The 21007-nt window shown below is 37.2% G+C and overlaps 1 protein-coding gene across 2 annotated transcripts in view; it reads right to left on the bottom strand.

Moving 5' to 3' along the window:
• The window catches only part of DTNBP1 (dystrobrevin binding protein 1), a 134417-nt gene that overhangs the window by 83984 nt on the left and 29426 nt on the right, over nt 1–21007 (bottom strand). The window contains exons 6-7 of one of the 2 annotated variants that reach the window (XM_037842111.1): nt 16878–17010; nt 2161–2328 (exon numbers count right to left, since the gene is read on the bottom strand). In XM_037842111.1, coding sequence (XP_037698039.1) covers nt 2161–2328; nt 16878–17010 — 301 coding nt within the window. The remainder of the gene's footprint in view (nt 1–2160; nt 2329–16877; nt 17011–21007) is intronic. The other variant, XM_037842112.1, reaches the window with a different exon arrangement.

The following is a 21007-nucleotide window of genomic DNA, read 5'->3' as shown; positions in this document are numbered from 1 at the left end:
GCTGTGCTCTAAAGAAAGTAAGAAAATAGGAGCATGCCTGTTTTCTGGTTGCTGTCTTTGCATAAATTTTCTCTTACACTGATATCAGAGGAGGCAGTTAAATGTGCCTCTGCCTGTCCCATTTCTAGAACCTTTCAAGAATACCAGAAAAGTGAGAAAAGCAAGGGATCACATTAGTTTTAGCTATGCTAAACTGAAGTCTAAAATAACTAACAGTTCATAATTTTGAAAGCATCTCTGAAAAAAGCAGTAACAAAACAAACCACCAATTCATAATGGGTCACTTAAGATGTAAATTATTATTCCAGATTTGATAAACCGATTTTAGAACAAAGCCCTTGTAAATTATAACGCACAAGCTATGACCAATCTATATTTGGACAAAGATTACCTTTTATATTTAATCAAAGATAATCATCATAATTATGCTTTGCTGAACTTCAATAAACTTTTCTTAAGATTGTTATTTTGCCGTGACTACTTTCCATCTTAAAGATATACTTGAGGTTTTCACTGATTCTCTTAAAAACAAAAGACTTTATGAACCCCAACCTATAGAATAGCATTTATACAACTGGGAGAAAAAAGGGCAGGAAAGATTACTGTAAAAGATTTGGAGAAACATTTATTATTTAAAAAAAAATTAAGTCAGGACATGAGTTTTCAATATCAATGTCAGATATTTACCATTTGAAATAAAGTTCAAAAAAAGCACTTAAATATCAGTTCTAAACTATATCTACTGTCCACCCAAGGATTTAATAACCTGTTAAATATCCTAGCTACATTTGTTCTCATTACAACATAAAAAGTCTGAAACTACCAAGATTTATTCTCTAGCAGGCACTCCAGAACAAAAATTTTGTTAAGTTCAATTCCTTGCCAACTCATAAACTTAGATATAACCCAGCAATGAAATTGTAAGATGTGATTATACATTAATGAAACAAATTCACAGCCCTCAGTCTATTTTCAAGAGGTCATTTGTCCTAGCAAGTATGATTACTATATTATAATAAAATATAATAAATAAAACGTTCAATGTATTTTCAATTAACTGCTTGGAAACCATCTAAAACCTAACAGCTAGTGGGAGGGAAAAAATAACCTGCAGAAGAGAAATATAAGTTTTGGCCTTTTTTAAAAAATATTGTCCATATCTCTACTTAACTTTTTGAACTTACACAATATAATTATATATACAATTAAAAATAATTATTTTTAATGTCCTTGTCTGCTAATTCTAACGTGTCAGTTCTGAATTGGTTTTGTGAACTGGTTATCTTCCTCCATATGCATTGCCTAGCAAACTCTGATTGGATGCCCAACATCATGAATTTACCTCAATGGGTGCTGGATAGTTTTGTATTGCTATAAATGTTCTTGAACTTTGTTTGGGATATAGTGAATTCACTTGAAGAGCCTGACCCTTTTCAATCTTCCATTTCTAATTTGCTTGGCAGGTTTGGAGCAGCGTTCAGTCAAGAGCTAATTATTCCTCCTACTGAGGCTGAGTTCTCTACCCAAAGCCTAGTGAACTATGAATTTTTCCAGTCTGGCTATTGGGAACAGGTGCTAATTATCAGTCACTGTTAACTAATCTTTTTGGGTGGTGTTTTTGTTTTTTCTCCTGCCTTGGACAGTTTCTTCACATACTCTGCTGAATATTCTAGGTGGACCCTCTGCAGATCTCTGGGATTTTCTCTATGGGCAGCTCTCTCCTCTCCAGCCCTCTTTCCTGTGAACTCTAACCACCTTCCTCTCGCCACTCACTCAGATCTGTCTCCTCAGCTCAGGGAGTCTGCCAGGTTCCTCTTGGGATCCTCCTCCCTGCTCCATGGGCTGGAAACTCTCAGGGTGTGCACTGGGGCAACCTAGGGCTCACCTCCCTTGTTTCCTGTCCATCAGGAGTCACTGTCCTTCATTGCTTATTACCCAGTATCTTCAAAACTGTTATTCCATTTACGTTTCCTGGGATTTCACTGTTGTTGGTTTCAGGTGGCAAGGTAAATCCTATTCCTGTCACTCTATCTTGGGGGGGATGTAGAAATCCACTACCTTTCTGAAAAAGCATTGACTGAGGCAAGGTTCTCTTAATCTACTTCCCACTCAGCATGCAAAAGGACCTCTACTGTAGAACCCTCAGAAGGTAATTACCACCTTTCTTCCTGTCTGCTTTGGATAAGAGGCTCTGCACATTCTCTTTTGGTCCCCGAGCCATCTTCACCTTGGAGAATGCCATTGGTTTCTTTTGTTCCAGGAGCAAGAAAGCTAGGTCTGTGTGCCCAACATCTGCCAAGCCTCTTTTGCCCCTTCATCCCCAACGTTCTGAAATTGAAGCACAGGTCAGATTTTCTAGGAAATTATTTTGGACAGTCATTTCCTGAAGGTCAGAAGTTTGGCAGGTTATTACCTAGAACATCAACTGGTCAGACACTACTTACAAATATGCCATAATATCTCAAAGAACTCTGTTATGCTTTGTTTTAAAGATTTTCTAAACTTAGTCCACAGTCCATATGTTACCAAAAAATAGAACAAAAACAAACATTAACAAACAAAAAGAAGGGCACAGTCTTTTAGCATTTGCTGTTATGAACATATAAGCATAAAGCCAAAGAAACGCTGCCTTTCTCAAAACATGCCTGAGCACTAAATTGCATCAACAGAACAGAGACAACCACTTACAGGAGAGAGCTTCTAAGAGACAACAAGTTCAAAGTCTAAATGAATCAGTGCAAAATGTTTTGGGGTTTAGCATGCCCCAAAGCAAATTTAAAATCCAATGAAAGTCTGTGTTAAAATTGTGAGTCATTTATAATTAAGTAGAATTGCTAAACATCACAAGATGTAGCTATTTTTGGAGAAATTCTGATGGTATGCTAAGTACTGATGGGGAAAACATAAGGGATCCAGAAGTTTCGAAATAAGTATTTTTATGAAATTACATATTGATGTGTGATTTTAAGTACAATGTAACTAATTATTGTGGGAGAATTTTAATAAGCATTCCAAGGAATGCTATGGTGGCAGAGGATAGGTTAAAAATTTAGAAGGCTGAGATTCTCCATTTCCTTTTAGTTCTTTTTTCCTTGTTCCCTTTAGCCCATTTATTGTTACAGATCCAGTCTGCATCTATTATTCCTTCTGCTCAGAATGGTAGCATCTTACACCTTCTTATTCAAGTCTCTGGTCTAAAGTATCTCTTCTCAGAATGACCTTCCTGCCACCCCAGTTAAAGCTGCCCTCCCGCAATGTTTAACCACTGTAACATTTTCCAGTTTTATTTTCTTCAAACTCTGTTTTATTATCTGAGAGGATTCTTTCTTTTCTTGACACATCCATCCTTCTCTACCCCAACAAAGAAAAGAAACTGACCCCCAAATCTCAAGTCCATTTTTCTAACTGCCAGCTAGACAAACCTACATAAATGGTTTTAAATTCTTTAAGCTCATGTACTAAATATTAACTCATTATCTTATGAAAAATATATTTCTTACAGGTTACAGAAGCCTCTGCAAGGGGCCCATGAATTAGACTTGCACTGCTACACACTTGGTTTCTGAACTGACAATTTAGCCACTGGTATCAGCAACTTGTCTTCCATATATAGCCGTATCTTGTACACTATGCAATGTTTTACTGTTTATCAAGATGGTGTCTATTTCCTGCTTTTAAGAATTATTGATAATCTTATCACTAGTATACAGAAGAGTTATTAGGAAAGCAATTTAAAGATTTTTTTCCCCTCAAACTCCACAGTTCTAGCAATACCATTTTCATTTCATTAGATAACCACCTGAAGAAGGATGTCCTTTATCATTTCAGGAATAGCTGGATCAAACCACCTATTATAATGCTTCTCAAAGGCAAAGAAAAGCTATAAGAAAAACCTACAGCTAACATATTTAATGGTGAAAAGACTAACATCCTTGTCTTGCTCCAGATCTTAGAGGGAGAGCTTTCAGTCTTTCTCTAATAAGTACAATGTCAGCTGAGGGTTTTTTTATATATGCCCTTTCTCATGTTGAAGAAGTTTCCTTCTATTCCTATTTTTGAAGTGTTTTTATAAAGAAACGATTCTAGATCTTGTCAAATGCCTTTTCCGCATCTATCAGGATGATCATGTGGTTTTTTCCCGAGTTTTGTTAATGTGGTATACACATTGATTTTGTGTTGAACAACCCTTGCATACCTGAGATAAAACTCACTTGATCATGATGCATAATTCTTTAAATATGTTGTTGGATTCAATTTGCAAGTATTTTGTTGCAATAGATATTCATAAGAGAAACTGGTCTGTAATTTTCTTTTCTTCTAGTACTTTTATCTGGCTTTGCTATTATGTGATGTTGGCCTCATATCAAATGAGTCTGCTAGTGCTCTCTCCTCTACAATTTTTTGGAAGAGTGTGAGCAGGATTGGTATTAATTCTTGGAATGCCTGTAGAATTCATCTGTGAAGCCATGTGGTCCAGGGCTTTTCCCTGTTGGGAGGTTATGGATAACTGATTCAATCTCTTTACTTGTAATTGTTCTGCTGAGGTCTTTTATTTCTTCTAGAGTCAGTGTAAGTTGTTTGCGTCTTTCTAGGAATTTGTCCGTTTCATATAGATTGTTTAAATTGTTGGCATAGTATCCTCTTATGATACTTTTAAAATAAAAATTTCTGTGGGGTCAACAGTAATGTCCATCCTCTCATTTCTTATTTTATTTGCATCTTCTCTCTTTTTCCCTTGTCAGTATAGCTAAGGGATCTTCACAAAGAACGAACTTTTGGTTTTGCTAATACTCTCTATGTTCTTTTATTCTCAATTTCATTTATTTCTGCTCTAATCTTTGTTATTTCTTTTCTTCTGCTTTCTTCGGGAGCTTTTTCCAGTTCCTCCAGGTGTGCAGTTAGGTCTTTGATTTTAGTTCTTTCTTCTTTTTTAATGAAAGCATTTAGGGCTATACATTTCCCTCTTTAGCACTGCCTTCACTGTATCCCACAAGTTTTGATATGTTGTGTTCTCGTTTTCCTTCATTTCAAAATATTTATGGATTTCCCCTGCAATTTTTTCTTTGACCCACTGATTGTTTAAGAGTGTATTGTTTACCTTCCATGTATTTGTGAATTTTCCATTTCTCCACCTGTATTGACTTCTTTCCATTATGGTCAGAGAAAGAGTTTTGTATAATTTCAATCTTTTAAAGTTTACTGAGATTTGTTTTGTGACCCAACACGTGGGTCTATCCTGGAGAATGATCTGTGAGCACTTGAGAATGTATATCCTGCTGTTTTGGGGTGCGGTGTTCTGTATATATCGGTTAGGTCTATTCATTTATCATATTATTCAAGATCTCTGTTTCTTTATTGATCCTCCGCCTAGATGTTCTATCTATGGATGCGAGTGCTGTCTAGAAGTCTCCCACTATTATGGTATAGATGTCTATTTCTTCCTTCAGTTTTAACTGTGCTTGCCTCATGTATTTTGGTGCACCATGGTTAGGTGCCTAACTATTTATGATTGTTATTTCTTCTTGGTGGATTGACCCTTTGATTAATATATATAGTGTCCTTCTTTGTCTCGTCACTGTTTTGCATTTAAGTCTATTTTGTCTGATTATCAGTATAGCTACCCCAGCTCTTTTTTGGTTACTATTTGTATGGAATATCTTTTTCCAACTTTTCACTTATACCCTATTTGTGTCTTTGAGTCTAAGGTGAGTCTCTTGTAAATAGCATATAGTTAGATCAGGGTTTTTGTTTTTGTTTTTTTTTAATCCATTCTGCCTATCTGTGTCTTGATTGGAGAGTTTAACCCATTAACAGTCAATGTTATTATTGTAAAGTTAGCACTTACTTCAGCCATTTTATCCTTTGCTTTTATATGTCATATCTTTTTTTTTTCCTGCCTCTCTTTTTACCCTTTTAGGTACCCTTACTGATACATCTTCATTTATCACACTACTCCAAGCCACTCTCTCTCATCTCTTCCTTTCAGCCTGCAGGACTCCCTTTAGTATTTCTTGTAGGATAGGTCTCTTGTTGGCGAGCTCTCTCTGTTTACTTGTGAATATTTTAAATTGTTCCTCATTTTTGAAGGACAGTTTTGCTGGATAAAGAATTTGGAGTGGCAGTTTTTCTTTCAGTACCTTAAATGTATCAGAACACTGCCTTCTCGCCTACATGCTTTTCGATGAGAAATTGGCACTTAGTCTTATTAAGGCTCCCTTATATCTGACAAATCACTTTTCTCTTGTTGCTTTCAGAATTCTCTTTCGCATGTGACATGCCGATTAGTATGTGTCTCGGAGTAGGTCTATTAGGTTTATTCTGTTTGGAGTACATCGCACTTCTTGGACATGTATATTTATGTCTTTTATAAGAGTTGGGATATTTTCAGCCATTATTTCCTCAGTCTTTCTGTCCCCTTTCCCTTCCTTCTCCTTCTAGGACATTTAAGACATGTATGTTTGTGCACGTCACGTTTTCGTTCAAATCCATGAGATAGTGCTCATTTTTTCCTGTCTTTTCTCTTATATGTCCTTTGTAAGATTTTGATTGTTGTCTTCTAGTTCGCTGATTCCTCTTCTGCCTGTTCAAATCTGCTGCTGTATGCCTTTAGTGTATTTTTAAACTCTTCTATTGTATCTCATTCCCAAATTTCTGATTTAATACTTTCAAATTCTTCGTTATGCTCACACATTGTATCTTAATATCCTTTATCTCTTTCGCCATATTTTCCTTCATCTCCTTGAATTGATTTAGGAGATTTTTTTGAACATCTTTGAGTAGTTGTTCCAAATTCTGTGTCTCCTCTAAAGCATTTTAATTTGTTTCCTTGACTGGGCAATATCTTCCCTGTTTCTTAGTATGAATTGTAATCTTTTGCTGATGTCTAGTCATCCGATTGTCTTGATTTGTTTACTCTGAAGGTCAGTTTCTCTCTCTGGTTTATGGTTTTATTGTAGACTGGCTTTGTGTTAAGGCTCTTCATTGACACTTAGTCTGCCTTATTCTATACCTTCATAACAGCCCATGTTTAATCAGATTTCTTTCAGCTCTTCTTCCCCTGACTCTTGCTCTGGATATGCAGTACAATTTTTAAGACTGTATTTTTCGTGCAATTCTTTCACCTCCAGGAAAAAGCTTCTTTTCTTCTGATCCTTCACTGGGAATCTTGTTCTGTTCTATTTTCTTTTGCCTCTATAGTTTTTTACTCTCCTTTCCTTGGGCAAATTCTGGGAAGAGGGACACCCAGGAGACGACATTCCCAATGCAGTATTTCCCAGCCAAAGCAGGGCCAGGGACCCATGAAAAGGGTGCAGTCTGGCACCAAAGTGATAAGGAGGGGATCAGGAAGGATGCCAAAAGCCTCTTTGACGGTTCCCCAAACCTGCACTTTCCTGACCTGCCCAGCAAATGTAGCCTTCAGCTGAACCTCTGCCAGAGTCCTGAAGAAGCACTTCATCTTTAAATCTCCACCACCTCTGCCCTTGTTGAGGGTTGAAACAATGGCTGTCACTGCCTTGTCTGGGTTGGGCTGAAACACTAGTTCAGAGGTGGGACACAGAGATCTCAATGCATGAATCAAAAGCCACGATCAGTGATCCACAATGCCTACCTCTGTTTGGGGGATAGAGGATTTTTATGTCCTTTTCTGTCCCCAACAAGTGGGCCTGCCACAAGAGTGGGGGAAGGGCACCGGCAGCCAATGCACAGAGATAGCAACTCACTACCGTAGTTTATCAGCCTCTTCCTCCCACTGTTCACTGGATGCTGTACAGTGTTCTTCTGGCTTCTCACACCTCCTTCCTACTTGAAAGTTGTTTTCATGGAAGGACTGAGTCTGGAGCTCCCTACTCTGCCATCTTCCCCAGAAGTTCCTTCAAAATTAGAAACTTTTGTACACTGAAGGACTTTATCATAAAAGTAAAATGAGAACCTACACATTGGGAGAAAACATTTGGAAACTACATATCTTATAGGGTTTAATATATAGAATATATAAAGAAATCATACAACTCCACAACAAAAAGACAAATCAATTAAAAGTGGGTAAACACTCACATAGACATTTCTCCAATCCTTGTTTTTAAGTTTTCTTCTGCTCACTTCATAATTTTTCACTCCTCTGTGGGTTTCTTCCTTTATAACTACTATTAGTTTGTTTATATTCATTTATTCTGGTCCCTTTAATTTTGGAAGCTCTCCTTATCTAAATACTATTCCTCAGCTTTCCATTCATATTTAAAATGAGGCATCATAAAGTTGATTAGAAGTCATGTACTGAGGTGTGGAGCTCATTGTCAGAGGGTCTTAAGATGAGGACCCAGCTGTTTTGTCAGGGAACTCCCCAAATATCCATATGTGCAGTCCTTTCTCTTGGGTTAGTCAGTTTCTCAGCTGAACTCTCCAATCTTCTGCACAGGGGGTATAATTTGGCTGCCAGAGTTCTCAGAGCCAGTGTGGAAAGACGTCTGAAGAAACTCACTGTTTGATATGTAGACCTTTTCTTATCCCTCTGTTTTCAACTGTACCTCTACCTGCCCTCAAATGTGTCTAGTATCATCAAGCCTGAAGCTTGGGTCCAACTCCATGTGTCTTGAAGAGCTAGGGTTGGTATAATCATCAGACTGAGGAGAAGATCAGAGATCTAAATGCTCCATATAGATTCTTTCAACCAAGTCTCTTGCTTTCAGCACAGGTTCCTGGTGCATTCAATTCCTGAGCCTTTCTAGAAACCTGTAGTGCACACCAGCTTGATTCATGTCAGAGTCCCTCTAAAGGCATTCAAATTTAAGCACAGGTTTCAGATTGCTCTGCTCTGCTAAATCAGTTACTACTCATCCATCCATTTTCCAAAATGTTGACAACATCTCTTGTCTACTGTCAGTTCCTCTTACATTCTTTTTCTTTTAAATTGTAACTTTTAAAAACTTATCATTTTAGTAGCATTACAGAAAGTACAGAGATAAACGATTGCGTTGAATCCATTCTGTTAAACTGAAGTCTTATGCCAATTAAAAATATTATGGTGTCATTACCACAGCCAATACACTAGTTTTCATTGTATTCCCAGTTTTGACAACTTAAAATTGAATTAAAGTAACCAAGGCAGAACTAAAAATGTAAATAAAACATTTCTGAATAGTAAATGCTCTACATGATTTATTATTTAAAAGATATTTTTGATCAATCTACATTTGACTGAATAAACTTACTCTAGTCCTTCAGTATTATCAAACCAAATATATTATTTATATTGACCGATTATTAATCAGTCACATATAACAGGAATAAATCATTTCTAGAAAGTTTCTTTTAAAGACACTCCATCTTTTTATATATTGAATAAAATAAGCTGAGTTTCAGAAAGATTACAGTTTATAAATAGATTTAAGCAATATTGTATATTCATTATTTCCACTATTGTATTTAGAAAAGCAAGTTAACTAGAACTGAGAATAGCCATGATTCTGTGAGCTAAATGGTTCTGATTTTATACGGCCCTTTAAAAAGACTGTCTCTCGTAGTTTGCTAGACCTTACACACAAAGCACAAGCAATGAAAGAAAAATAGATAAATGGGATCGCCTCAAAATTGAATCATTCACTTCTGTGCTTCAAAGGACTTTGTCAAAAAAGGTGAAAAGGCAGCTGACTCAATGGGAAAAAGTATTTGGAAACCATATATCCGATAAGGATCTGATATCCAGAATATAGAAATAAATCCTACAACTCAATAAAAAGACAACTCAATTTAAAAATGAACAAAATACATGAATAGACATTTTCCAAAGAGGAAATACAAATTGCTAAAAAGCACATAAAAAGATGCTCATCTTCACTAGCTATTAGGGAAATGCAATTCCAAAGCACAATGAGCTATTTCACATGGCCACTATTAAATAAAAAGGAAACTACAAGGGTTGGAGAGGATGTGGAGAAACAGCTTATTATTCACTGCCGGTGGGAATGTAAAATGGTACAGCCACTGTGAAAGGTGATTTGACAGTTCCTCAGAAGGCTAAGTATAGTGTTGCCACATGATCTGGCAATCCCACTATCTGGTATATACCCAGAAGAACTGAAAGCAGGGATGCAAACAAACATTTTCACACAGGTATTCATAGCAGCATTATTCACAATTGCCAAAAGATGGAAACAATCCAATTTTCCAGAATGGATAAACAAAATGTGGTATATACACATAATGGAATATTACTCAGTGGTGAGATGGAATGAAGTCCTGAAGCATGTGACAACACGGGTGAACCTTGAGGACATTATGTTGAGTGAAATGAGTCAGACACAGAAGGACAAATACTGCATGAGCTCACTAATATGAACTAATACATCATGTAAACTCATGGACACAGAATCTAGAATGTAGGTTACCAGGGGATAGAATGAGGCTAGAGAATGGGGAGTGGTTGCTTAAGATATGCAGAATTTTTAAACGTTGAATTTCAATGAGTGGAAATGGAGAAAGGTGACAGAAATGCATTATTGTGAGTATAATTAACAGTGCTGAATTATGTGAGTGTAGTTGATAGGGGAAGTTCAGAGTCATGTATGTCAACAGAAGGAAAGCCAGAGATACATGGGAATGTACAACTCAGAAAACCTTGTGGTAGATGATGACTGATGAACAATACAAATATAAAAAATTTCCTCCATGAACTAGAACAAATATACAAAACTATTACAAGGAGTTAATAATAAAGTGGTATGGGAAAAAAAAAAAAAAAACACCTACTGCAAACTATGGACTATTGTTAACAGCAATATTTTAATATCCTTTCATCAACAGCAACAAATTTACCACACCAATGCTAGGGATAAATGATGAGGGAGATAAAGTGGACAGGATGTTCTGGGTTTTCTCTTTTTTTCTTTTCTTCTTTGCTTACTGCAGTATAATGAAAATGTCTGAAAATTGATTATGGTGATAAATGCACAATATGTCATGATACTGTGAGCCATTAATTACATACTTTAGAAGGATTTTATGATGTGTGAATATGTCTCAATAAAACTGCATTTAAAAAAAATCACAAAAACAAAGCAGAGAATGGTATTAACCAAACTATTTATAATTTGCTAAATTAAACAAGCAGTTCCTTCTGTGTGTGTGTGTGTGGGGGGGTGCGGACGACGACTATCTTCCATAACCTTGCATCAAAATATCATCATCTCTATTTTATAAATCTATTTAATAAATCACACCCTCGATTTAAGGCTTGCTCTTGTGAAACTCAGGGCTGTAAATATATACATATAAATCTATAATTATGCCTAAGAGAGTCCTCCAGGGAACCTCTTTTGTTGCTCGGATGTGGCCTTTCTCTAAGTCCTACTTGGCAAATAAATTCATTAACCTCCCCACAACAAGGGGTATGACTCCCAGGGGAATGAATTTCCCTGCAACATGGGACATGATGCCCAGGAATGAGCCTGGCCCTGGCAACAAGGAACTGAAAATGCCTATTTGGCCAAAAGGGAAGAAAAAAAAAAAAAAGTAACTAGCTGAGTTCCCAGTAGCTGAGAGATCCCAAATAAAGTCTAGAAGCTATCCTGGAGGTTTCTCTTATGCTAGTTCCAGCCAGACATCCCAAATGGCCACAGTGAGAACAGAGGATGCTCACTGCCTAGACACCCCTGAAGATGGAGAAAGATTAGGTGAGAGAAAGGGGTAGCAACAGACAAGATAAGACTTCACAAAGCTCTCTGAATAGTGAAACTATATATATATATATATGATGCTGAGGTGTTGGAATAGCTGGAAAGAGGTAAATGACATGGTGGAACTGTACCCTATAACATCCTTTGAAATTTGCTCTATAGCTACTTGTTGAATTGCACTTTGAAAGTCTTCACCTTTCTGTATATACCCTATATTGCACAAGGAAAGACCTGAAACTGTGGAACTGTAACCCATAACAATTTTTGAAATCACCTATATAACTGCTTGCTGAGCTGTACATCGAAAATTAACACCTTTCTGTATATTTTACAATAATGGAAATAGCTGAAGTTGTGGAACCGTGACCCATGATACTCTTTGAACTTTGCTCTCTAACTGCTTGTTAAATCATACTTTGAAATTTATCACTGTCATGTTAAAGTTCATAAAAAATGCGTTAAATATTATGAATTAAACCAGTAAGAATCATTTCAGGATAAAAATATGACTTCAACTTTAACCACAAAGCTGTATTAGTAGACAATTAGATGCAAAATACCCTGGTATTTATTAATAAATACTTATTTTGTGAAGATGCTATGAGGAACTATTAACAAATAAATATGTACATCTATATAATTTTTTTTCCAGACAAAGTCTTGGAAAGTCAATCAAGGTATCAGATTACTTAAATTTCTCCTCTTGAAGTTCCTCTTATGTATAAAAAATATTTTATGACAATTTCATGCTGCCCTTGAGAACTAGAAAGTAATTTTATAATTTTTTTTAAGTTTGGCCTATTAAGAGGATTGTTCCAGTTTTCTAAAGCTGCTCTTATGCAAAACACCAGAAATGGATTAGCTTTTATAAAGAGGATTTATTAGGTTACAAATTTACAGTTCTAAGGCTGTAAAACTGTCCAAACTAGGGCATCAACAAGAGGATATCTTCACTGAAGAAAGGCCGATGGTGTCTGTAACACCTGTAAGCTAGGAAGGCACATGGTTGTCGTCTACTGGTCCTTTCCTCCCAGGTTGTGTTTCAAAATGGCTTCCTTCAAAATGTCTCTGGGCTTCTATCTTTGCTCCTTTCTCTCAGCTCCTGTGCGTCCTTGCTTCTTTCTCCTAGGGCATTTCTAAGCATCTGGGGGTCCTCTCTTAGCTTCTCAAGGGCAAACCCTGGGCTTCATCTCTTAGCTTAGCATCTCCAAACATTCTTCTGCCTGCATCTCCAAGTGTCTCAAAGCACCAGTGCCTGTGTTGGTTCCTGAGCTCTCTTAAGTACTCCAGTGAACCAATCAAAACCCACCTTTAATGGTGGGATCCACATCTCCATGGAAATAACCCAAAGATCTCACCCACAGGTGGGTGAATCACATCTCCATGTGAACACTCAAATCCAAAGGTTCCACCCTAATCAAAAGACTAATAAGTCTGCCCCCACAGACTGCATTAAAGAACATGTCTTTTGTGGGGGACATCGTAAATTCAAACCAGCATAAGGATGAAATATTTACTATTATTTTACCTATAGATTTCAAGTTACTGATCATAAATTTGTAATCTGTTTTAGTTTCCTATCTGCTAAAACAAAACCAAACAATGGGTTGGATTAACAACAGGAATTTATTGGCTCATGGTTTCAGAGGTTAGAAGGCTTGCTTCCTCCCAGGGTTGGTATCTTCTGGCTGGCTGGTAATCTTTGGGGTTCCTTGGCTTTTCCATCACATAGTAATGTACATGGCAGTGTGTTCTCTCTTCTCTTCTGTATATGGTGCCTTCTCTATTCTCTTTCAAGGCTCGATTGACTTCCAACTTCTGGCTGCTCTCTGGGGCTTATCTCCTTACATGTCTCATTTCCTTTGCTTATAAGGACGTCAGCCACTTTTGACTGGGGCCCATCCTTTCTGAATTCGGGCACACCTTAACTAATAACATCTTCAAAGGTCCAATTTACAAATGGGTTCACACCCACAGGACCAGGGGTTGGGACCTCAAAACGCCTGTTGTGGGGGACATGGTTCAATTCCCAATATAGTCCTCAATTGTCACACTATTTTTTCTTAGATATTTCACAGTTAACAGGTACTATCAACAAATCTCTGTTTATCACATCTATGTGTAAGACAATGTAATTTTTTTTTTAAGTGTTTCAAATGCCAGTCAAGAAAGTTTTAGATGAAGCAAGCCTTTAGTCTGCAGCAGGATTAGGTATAAAGAAAATTGACTGGCTTGTCCAAGAGCACCAGTGAATCAGGACTCAGTCTTTTGACCCCAAAGACAATGCTCTTTCCACTACAAAACCCTACCTCTATAAAACAAGTACTCTGTCACTTCAATTGTATGAAACACTAAGACATATTCAGTACATTTTGGCTTTTACTTAAATTACAGGTGATACTGTTTCCCTATTTTATAACTTATAAATCATAATGCATTAATTTAGATAGATCTAAGTCATTAGGTGAGGGTGAGGAAAAGCATGACAAGTAAAATTTCATAGTTCCAAATCCTGTCACTTTCTTTTCCATGTAATCATTTTAACTTACCAAAACCTGAAATTTACTATTATGTATTAAAGTATCATCTACCATGATTCTAAATAATTGAACTTTTCAATACATAATAAAAAGAACATAATATTCATTTATATCCAACTAGCTAAAAACAAGAACTCGTTAAAATATCCATTTGTTGTACAAGTAACACAAGTGAGCTGGGGTTTGCTAATACTGACATAGCAAATACCACGTGTATGGCACTATTCTAAACTTCACTAATTTGGTCCTTAGAACAATCCTAGAAGGTGCATTATTATCCCCATTTTACAGATGAGAAAACCATGTAACTTGCCTAGGGTCACACAACCTGTGCCCAGGCTCCTGCAAAAATTTCCTTTCAAAATCCTAAGCAGGTAATTCATGTTCCTTGAAACTCTTATAGTGTTCTTTTAAAAATTTACATGATTAACTTATTCACAGAATACTTCCCTGTTTTTTTCCTTTAGAAGTAAAGACTGTGTTAACCATCTCTAACTCTCCTCCCTTCTTGAGGGAAAGTTCTTTATCTTCCAAGCCTGCCTAACAGTCTGGAAATCCCCCGGGTCACACTGTTTGCTCACTCATTCTAAGGTCCTTCCTCTGACAAGGACTCTACTCCTAATTCTGTCATATACTGTTGCTGTAATCTTTATGGGGCAAGTTAAATTGATAGAAACCACCTCACAAAAATTCATATACATAAAAACTTTTACAAACTAATGTTCCATAGCCCCCCGTATAGTCCTTCTATTGAGAACCTGCCCCAGCGTACCTCCCCAGTCTCTCAAAATGTGGTCCCTGAACCACTGAACCATCTGTATCAGTATCACCTGCAATGCTGTTTAAAGCAATCCACTGGAACTAGACCCTCAGATAATGGAACTCAGAAGTCTGCACTTTTAACACTCCCCAGATGATTCCTATGATTCATTAACATTTAGGACTCATCCCTAGGACACATGGACCTGGCTGGGAATTTCTGCCCTAAAAGACTCAGTTTTCCTCTCTACTCAATTTCAGCATCATTCTAGGAAATTTATACATCAGCGCAGTAATTCACTACACCTACATATTAGCGTCATCTCTTTTTTTTAACCTCCTGTACATCAATAACTATCATTTCCTGTCATGCTACCAACCCCATATTGTCATACCCCAGACCCATAACTACTCAATTTACCAACAACATTAAAATCAACAGTATATGTTGCCCACTCTAACTTTCTCCATTCTCCAGCAAATTTGCTCTTCAGCCTTACCCAGACTCCAATCTCACAACTTCTGTTTTCTCCCATCTATTAAACCGCGCCGAAGCTTCGACTGCTTTTCTGTTCAACACAGACAATAGCTGATCATTCATGCACTCTCTCTCCAGGCCTCAGCTGGCATGGATTTCCCCATGGACTTCAGAGATACCCAATTTGCAACTTCCAGCCCTGTCCTAGATGGTGACCATATGAGCTAGGAAGCAATATCTAGTTTAGCTGGCCATGGTAGTCCGAAGCTGATAAGTACCCCAGAAAATCATGTTCTTAAATTTTATCCATTCTTTGGGTGTATTAGGTTATTTCAACTGAGATGTGACCCACCCCATTGAAGGTGGGTCGCAATCCTCTTACTAGTCTTTCATAAGAGGATAAAACATAGAAAAGCTAAAAGATTAAATTCAGAGAAAAACCCTGGAGAAGCTAAGAGAGGACCCACAGAAGAGCAGAGAGGAAGTCACCAACGCCAGAAGCTGAAAGCAACACAACCCAGGAGAGAAGGCCCAGCAGATGCTCGCCATGTGCCTTCCCAAGTGACAGAGGTGTCCCAGATGCTGGCAGCCTGTCTGCAGAGTCCAGGTATCATCGTGTTGATACCTTCAACTGGACATTTTCAGGGCCTCAGAGCTGTAAATTGTAAGTTAATAAATCCCCACTGCAAAAGCCAACCCATTTCTGGAATACTGCCTTCTGGCAGCTTTACCAAAACAAAACACAGGCTGTTACCCTTAGACTTTTCTTCCATTTCCAGTTCAGGTTAGCCTAACAATAATAACTATTAATAAAATTAATATTTGCAGAGCACTTATTCCATTTGTCAACATTTGTTAAGGATCTCTCATTTAATCATCACAACTCTTCGAAGAGGATACACTAGTAAGGCCCCTAATAAGCCAGAGACATCAAGACTAAGAGAGATTAAATAATTTGCCTAAGTTCCCATGGCCAATATGTAACAGAGTTGAAATTCAAGCCCAATTAGCCCCTTTCCACAACTAAGGTCAGGTTCCTTTTCCTCCTGCTCTACAAAGGAGAAGAAAAAAAAAAAAAGGTAGCTTAGTCAGTTGCCACTTGGAGAAAATTAGGTCAGGACTCCTACTTTCTTGGAAAACTTTGGCTCTTTGCTCTGCCCCCTTCCACCTACATACTCAGGATTCATGAGTTTTACCCTATCCTTAGCCTTTTAGAACTCATCTCCATAAAGTGGCAATAGCTGGTGTACCAAAAAAAAAAAAAAAGAAAAAAGAAAAAAGAAAAATCATGTTTCTGAAAGCTTACTAATGAGCTTTATGTATTGAACTGTTTGACATTTATCAGTTCAAATTTATAAAGATTAGGATGTAAAGTAATATGGAAAACTTTGACATTGACAAATATCGTGGCTAAATTTTCAAACTCACCTCTTATTTTTCTTGTAATTTTCCAGTTGTTGGGACTGCATATGTTTGTATCTTTCTAATTCACACTGCCCACATAAATCCTCCAGATGCAATAGATGGTTTTCTATCTCCTCAAAACTAGCCTCTAAATGAGCTGAAAGTATATAAGATAAAAAGAAGAAACAAACATGAAAAATCAGAATCACTGATCATGGAGAAAAGAAAAAATGTCCAAAAGTCACAATTTTAAATTGTTATGATTATTTTGTATTTGATTAATATCCTTTATTAAACTTTCTTGCAGTAAAATAAAATATACTGACCAACATTAAAACACATTTCAAGTTATTGTTTTTGAGATTATTTCAAATATTTTCAAGACATAAGTTTCCAAAATACTTTAAATACTCAATTAACCATGATGATGAAGAAATGGAGTATCCTCATTAGTCTAGTGTTATATCCTCTAATGATCCCTGGTACCACACACGAATAACCAATTTTCAAATAATGAGGATATAGCAAATATATATTGACACATGATACTATCTTAAAATAATTTAATATTTGAGATTCCACATTACTTTAGCTTTCTTTTACTCAGGCACTGCAGGTATGCACAAACACTCAGTAAGCACAGTTCACTGGCTAGTCAGTTGTTGAGAGGGGAAGAGGTTACTGGCTGTAATCTCCAGTCCACTAGTCTTTCATACTCAACTCTCTCTCTAGGCCACCCACAGAGCTGTGAAACATCACTGGAAAACCAAGATCCTCTAGTCAAAACCTTTTCATTTAAAAAACTCAAGACCAAAGCCTAGAGAAACTAATTCAGTGCATTACCCACCACTTAGCTAGTGAAGGGCAGTTAAGAATCAAAACTGAGTCACTCTCACACCACAAAGATTTCTAATTGATAAGATGCTGTGAAAACCAAGATCTCACAGTGGTAGGGGTGAGGGTTTTTCTCACAGAACAGAAAAGTTTTCAAGGTGAAAAGATTTTAGGACTCAAAACAGCATCATAACCATCTACCAAACAGTCACTGGGATAGGAAGATTTTGAAAAAGAGTCCTATGCTCAAAGAGCTGACAGTGGAGAGGAGGCATATTTCAATGACAACAAAGCATGAGAAAGCTAGGCAAGAGATGTGGAGTGGCATCTAACATTAGAGGAGTGAGTGAGGGAAAGCTTCAGAAAGAGATGATACCCAAGTCTGGAAATATAGCAAGGCAGTGGGGAGGGAGCTGCAGAGAAGTAGCAAGTTGGCTGTGCAGCTTTTCAGTCTGTCTCACTTACAAAGCTATAATACAATGTTGGTACATCTGATTACTTCATTTATCTACTAGATTTTCCTATGATTTCTAAATTGGCTTTCATAACATCTAGGTTAGACTCAAACTCCTCAAATTTTAACTTGCAATTAAGATGCAAATTTATTAAGATGCAAATTTTTGCCCATTTTTAATTATCTTTGACCCAAAGATCTATTAAATCTAGAAACATTCTCATTTTCTAATATCCTAAATTCTAACTCTATTAAATATTTACACATATAAAAATTCCCATCCCCTCTTCTATTTAGGTAGGGCCTAGGGCTTAAAGGCATGGATTCTTTGGAAAATGAAATTTGCTTGAAAAGTAAAAATGTGATGACAAGTCGTTTAGCACTTCTCTTCAAAGATGTTTTAAGTGCTGAATTTTATCACACCAACGTATTGTTGTAAACCACTGGTAAGTCTGGAAAAGGCTGATAATAATAATGCAGTTCATAACGGTTTTGAATCTATCTTCGGGGCCACATAAAACAGCTAATGTATGTGATTATGGAGAGCCTAACAGAAACAATTACATTTGCAAAATCTACATTTTAATCAATGATTAATTATATCTAAAGGGTAAATTGGTACATAAGGAATTTAGGTGAGGGAAAACAGGCAAAATGGTATCATATTAATTGCTATTTAGATTATTTTTGGCTAATTTAAGTGGAAAATGACTAGAAAACTCAGCCTAGGAGCTAGTCTAGCACTGAAGAAGCAACATTCAGCTCTATCTGTTATAACAAGTTTGACAGGGTCTTAAAATGTCCAAAAGATGAGCATAGCTAAAAGGATTATTTAAAAGAATTTTACTTCGATTTGTGATGAGAACTAGAATAATTAAATTTTAAATTTAATATGGAATCCGTTTAATGCTAAGCTACTTGGTTTCTTCAGTTTCATGTATGTTATCCTTAGCACATAGGGGACCAGTAAAGGGTAAGGCTTTGAAGTACAAGCATGGAAACCCAGCTCTGCCCCTTACAGATGAGATGAAACACCTTAGCTGTGAAAAAGGAGCTAATGATACTATCTTAGCTATCATAAAAATTAAGTGAATAGAGTGGTATATGGAACTCTGTATTTTATGTATGATTTTTCTGTAAAGCTACAACTTCTCTAATAACCAAAAAAAAAAAAAAAAAAAAAAAGAATTAAGTGAGCCAAAGTATGTAACGTACCTAACTTAGCATTTGGCAGTTAGAAAGTGCTTACTGAATGGTTGAATATTTAAAATATATATATATATATATATATATATATATATATGTATATATATACACAGAGAGAGAGAGAGAGAGAGAGAGAGAGAGAGGGAGAGAGAGAAATATTTACAATGATCAGCTGAGTTTTGTAGAAGACATTTTAAAACAAATAGTTTTCTCAACCAATAAATATCATGATGTAAACAAAACCTGTGGATCTGGGACTCTAATGGATCAAAATATCAATAGTACTTTCACTTTTTCTGACAAACTTATAAACCTGTAAATTATACTTGAGCTATGTTCTTAAGACCCCCCATATCGGTGGGGGAGATTAAATTTCAAATGATTTTTCTTAAAAGAAAACTGGTAATGGAGTCAATAATTACACCATATTGGAAAATGTATATGTCCATTTTACCTTTTTTAGACAGATTCTAGCACAACTGACTGACACCAGAGCTAAATAATCCAGGAACCTGAATGAACTTGATCCCTAGGCAGGCCATTCAATTTCTCACAGAGAGAAATTCTGTTCTAGGCACAATTTGTCCTTGCCACCTGTGGTTAGGTTCAGCGTCAACTTGGTCAGGTGATGGTGCTCAGGTGTCTAGTCAAGCAGGCACAGGTCTAACCTATTGCAAGGATATTTGTGGCTGGTTTATTAAATCATCAATTGACTGCACCTGTGACTGATTGCATCAATAAGGGTGTGTCTCCCACAATGAGAGAATTCAGTCAGCTGAAGACTTTTTAAGGGAAGAAGAGAATCTTCACTTCGGGGAGCCGGCATCTCCTGCGGAGTTCATCGAACACCTTCACCGGAGTTGCCAGCTCCCTGTCTGCCTGCCCTATGGAATTTGGACTTGTGCATCCCCATAGCTGTGTGAGACACTTTTATAAATTCTTATATTTACAGATATCTCTTGCTGGTTCTGTTTCCCTAGAGAACTCTAACTAATACACCACCCTGGTCAGTCTTCTGTTGATAGATAACATGGGGACCAGATGAAGATACGTGAACCGTTTGGTATCAAGCTGGGAACAGCCAATGAAAAAGAAAGAAATCACACATCCTTCTGAGAAGGTCAACAGCACTGTGTTCTTGTGTAGACTGGCAAATTTAGATTAAAAATGCTTGGGATAGTAAGTGTTCATTTTATTATTACCATCAAATTATGTTCTCCGCTTTAAAAAGTTTCAACATCTCCGTACTTTCAGATTTAAGCTCAACTCCTTAACTCAGCATTCAAAGCCTCTCACCCTCTGGCCACAACCTACCTTTACAATTGACCACTACTTTCCGGCACACATTCTAACCAGGGAAGAGGCGAGCCCCTCGGGCTCTGCCTCCCACCTTTGCTGTCCCTGAAACGCCTTCCCTTGCCCCCTCCCCCGGGCCGGTGGACCTCTTCAGGCCCCGTCAATGCAGCCCCCCCACCCGCCAGGGCTCTCCTCCTCCGCGGTGCTTCCACGGACCGTTGAACCTAGTATGGGACTTCTATTCGGACTGACACGATGTCTGTGTACGACCATCTCTTCCACAAGCAGGAAGAGTTTTAAGGGTAAAGGCCACATTTCACACCCGCGGCAGTGCGGAGGCTCGACCAGCCGACCACGCACGGAC

This window comes from Choloepus didactylus, chromosome 7 (assembly GCF_015220235.1).
Source record: "Choloepus didactylus isolate mChoDid1 chromosome 7, mChoDid1.pri, whole genome shotgun sequence".
Lineage (NCBI taxonomy): Eukaryota > Metazoa > Chordata > Mammalia > Pilosa > Megalonychidae > Choloepus > Choloepus didactylus.
This window is presented reverse-complemented; position numbering and strand designations above follow the sequence as displayed.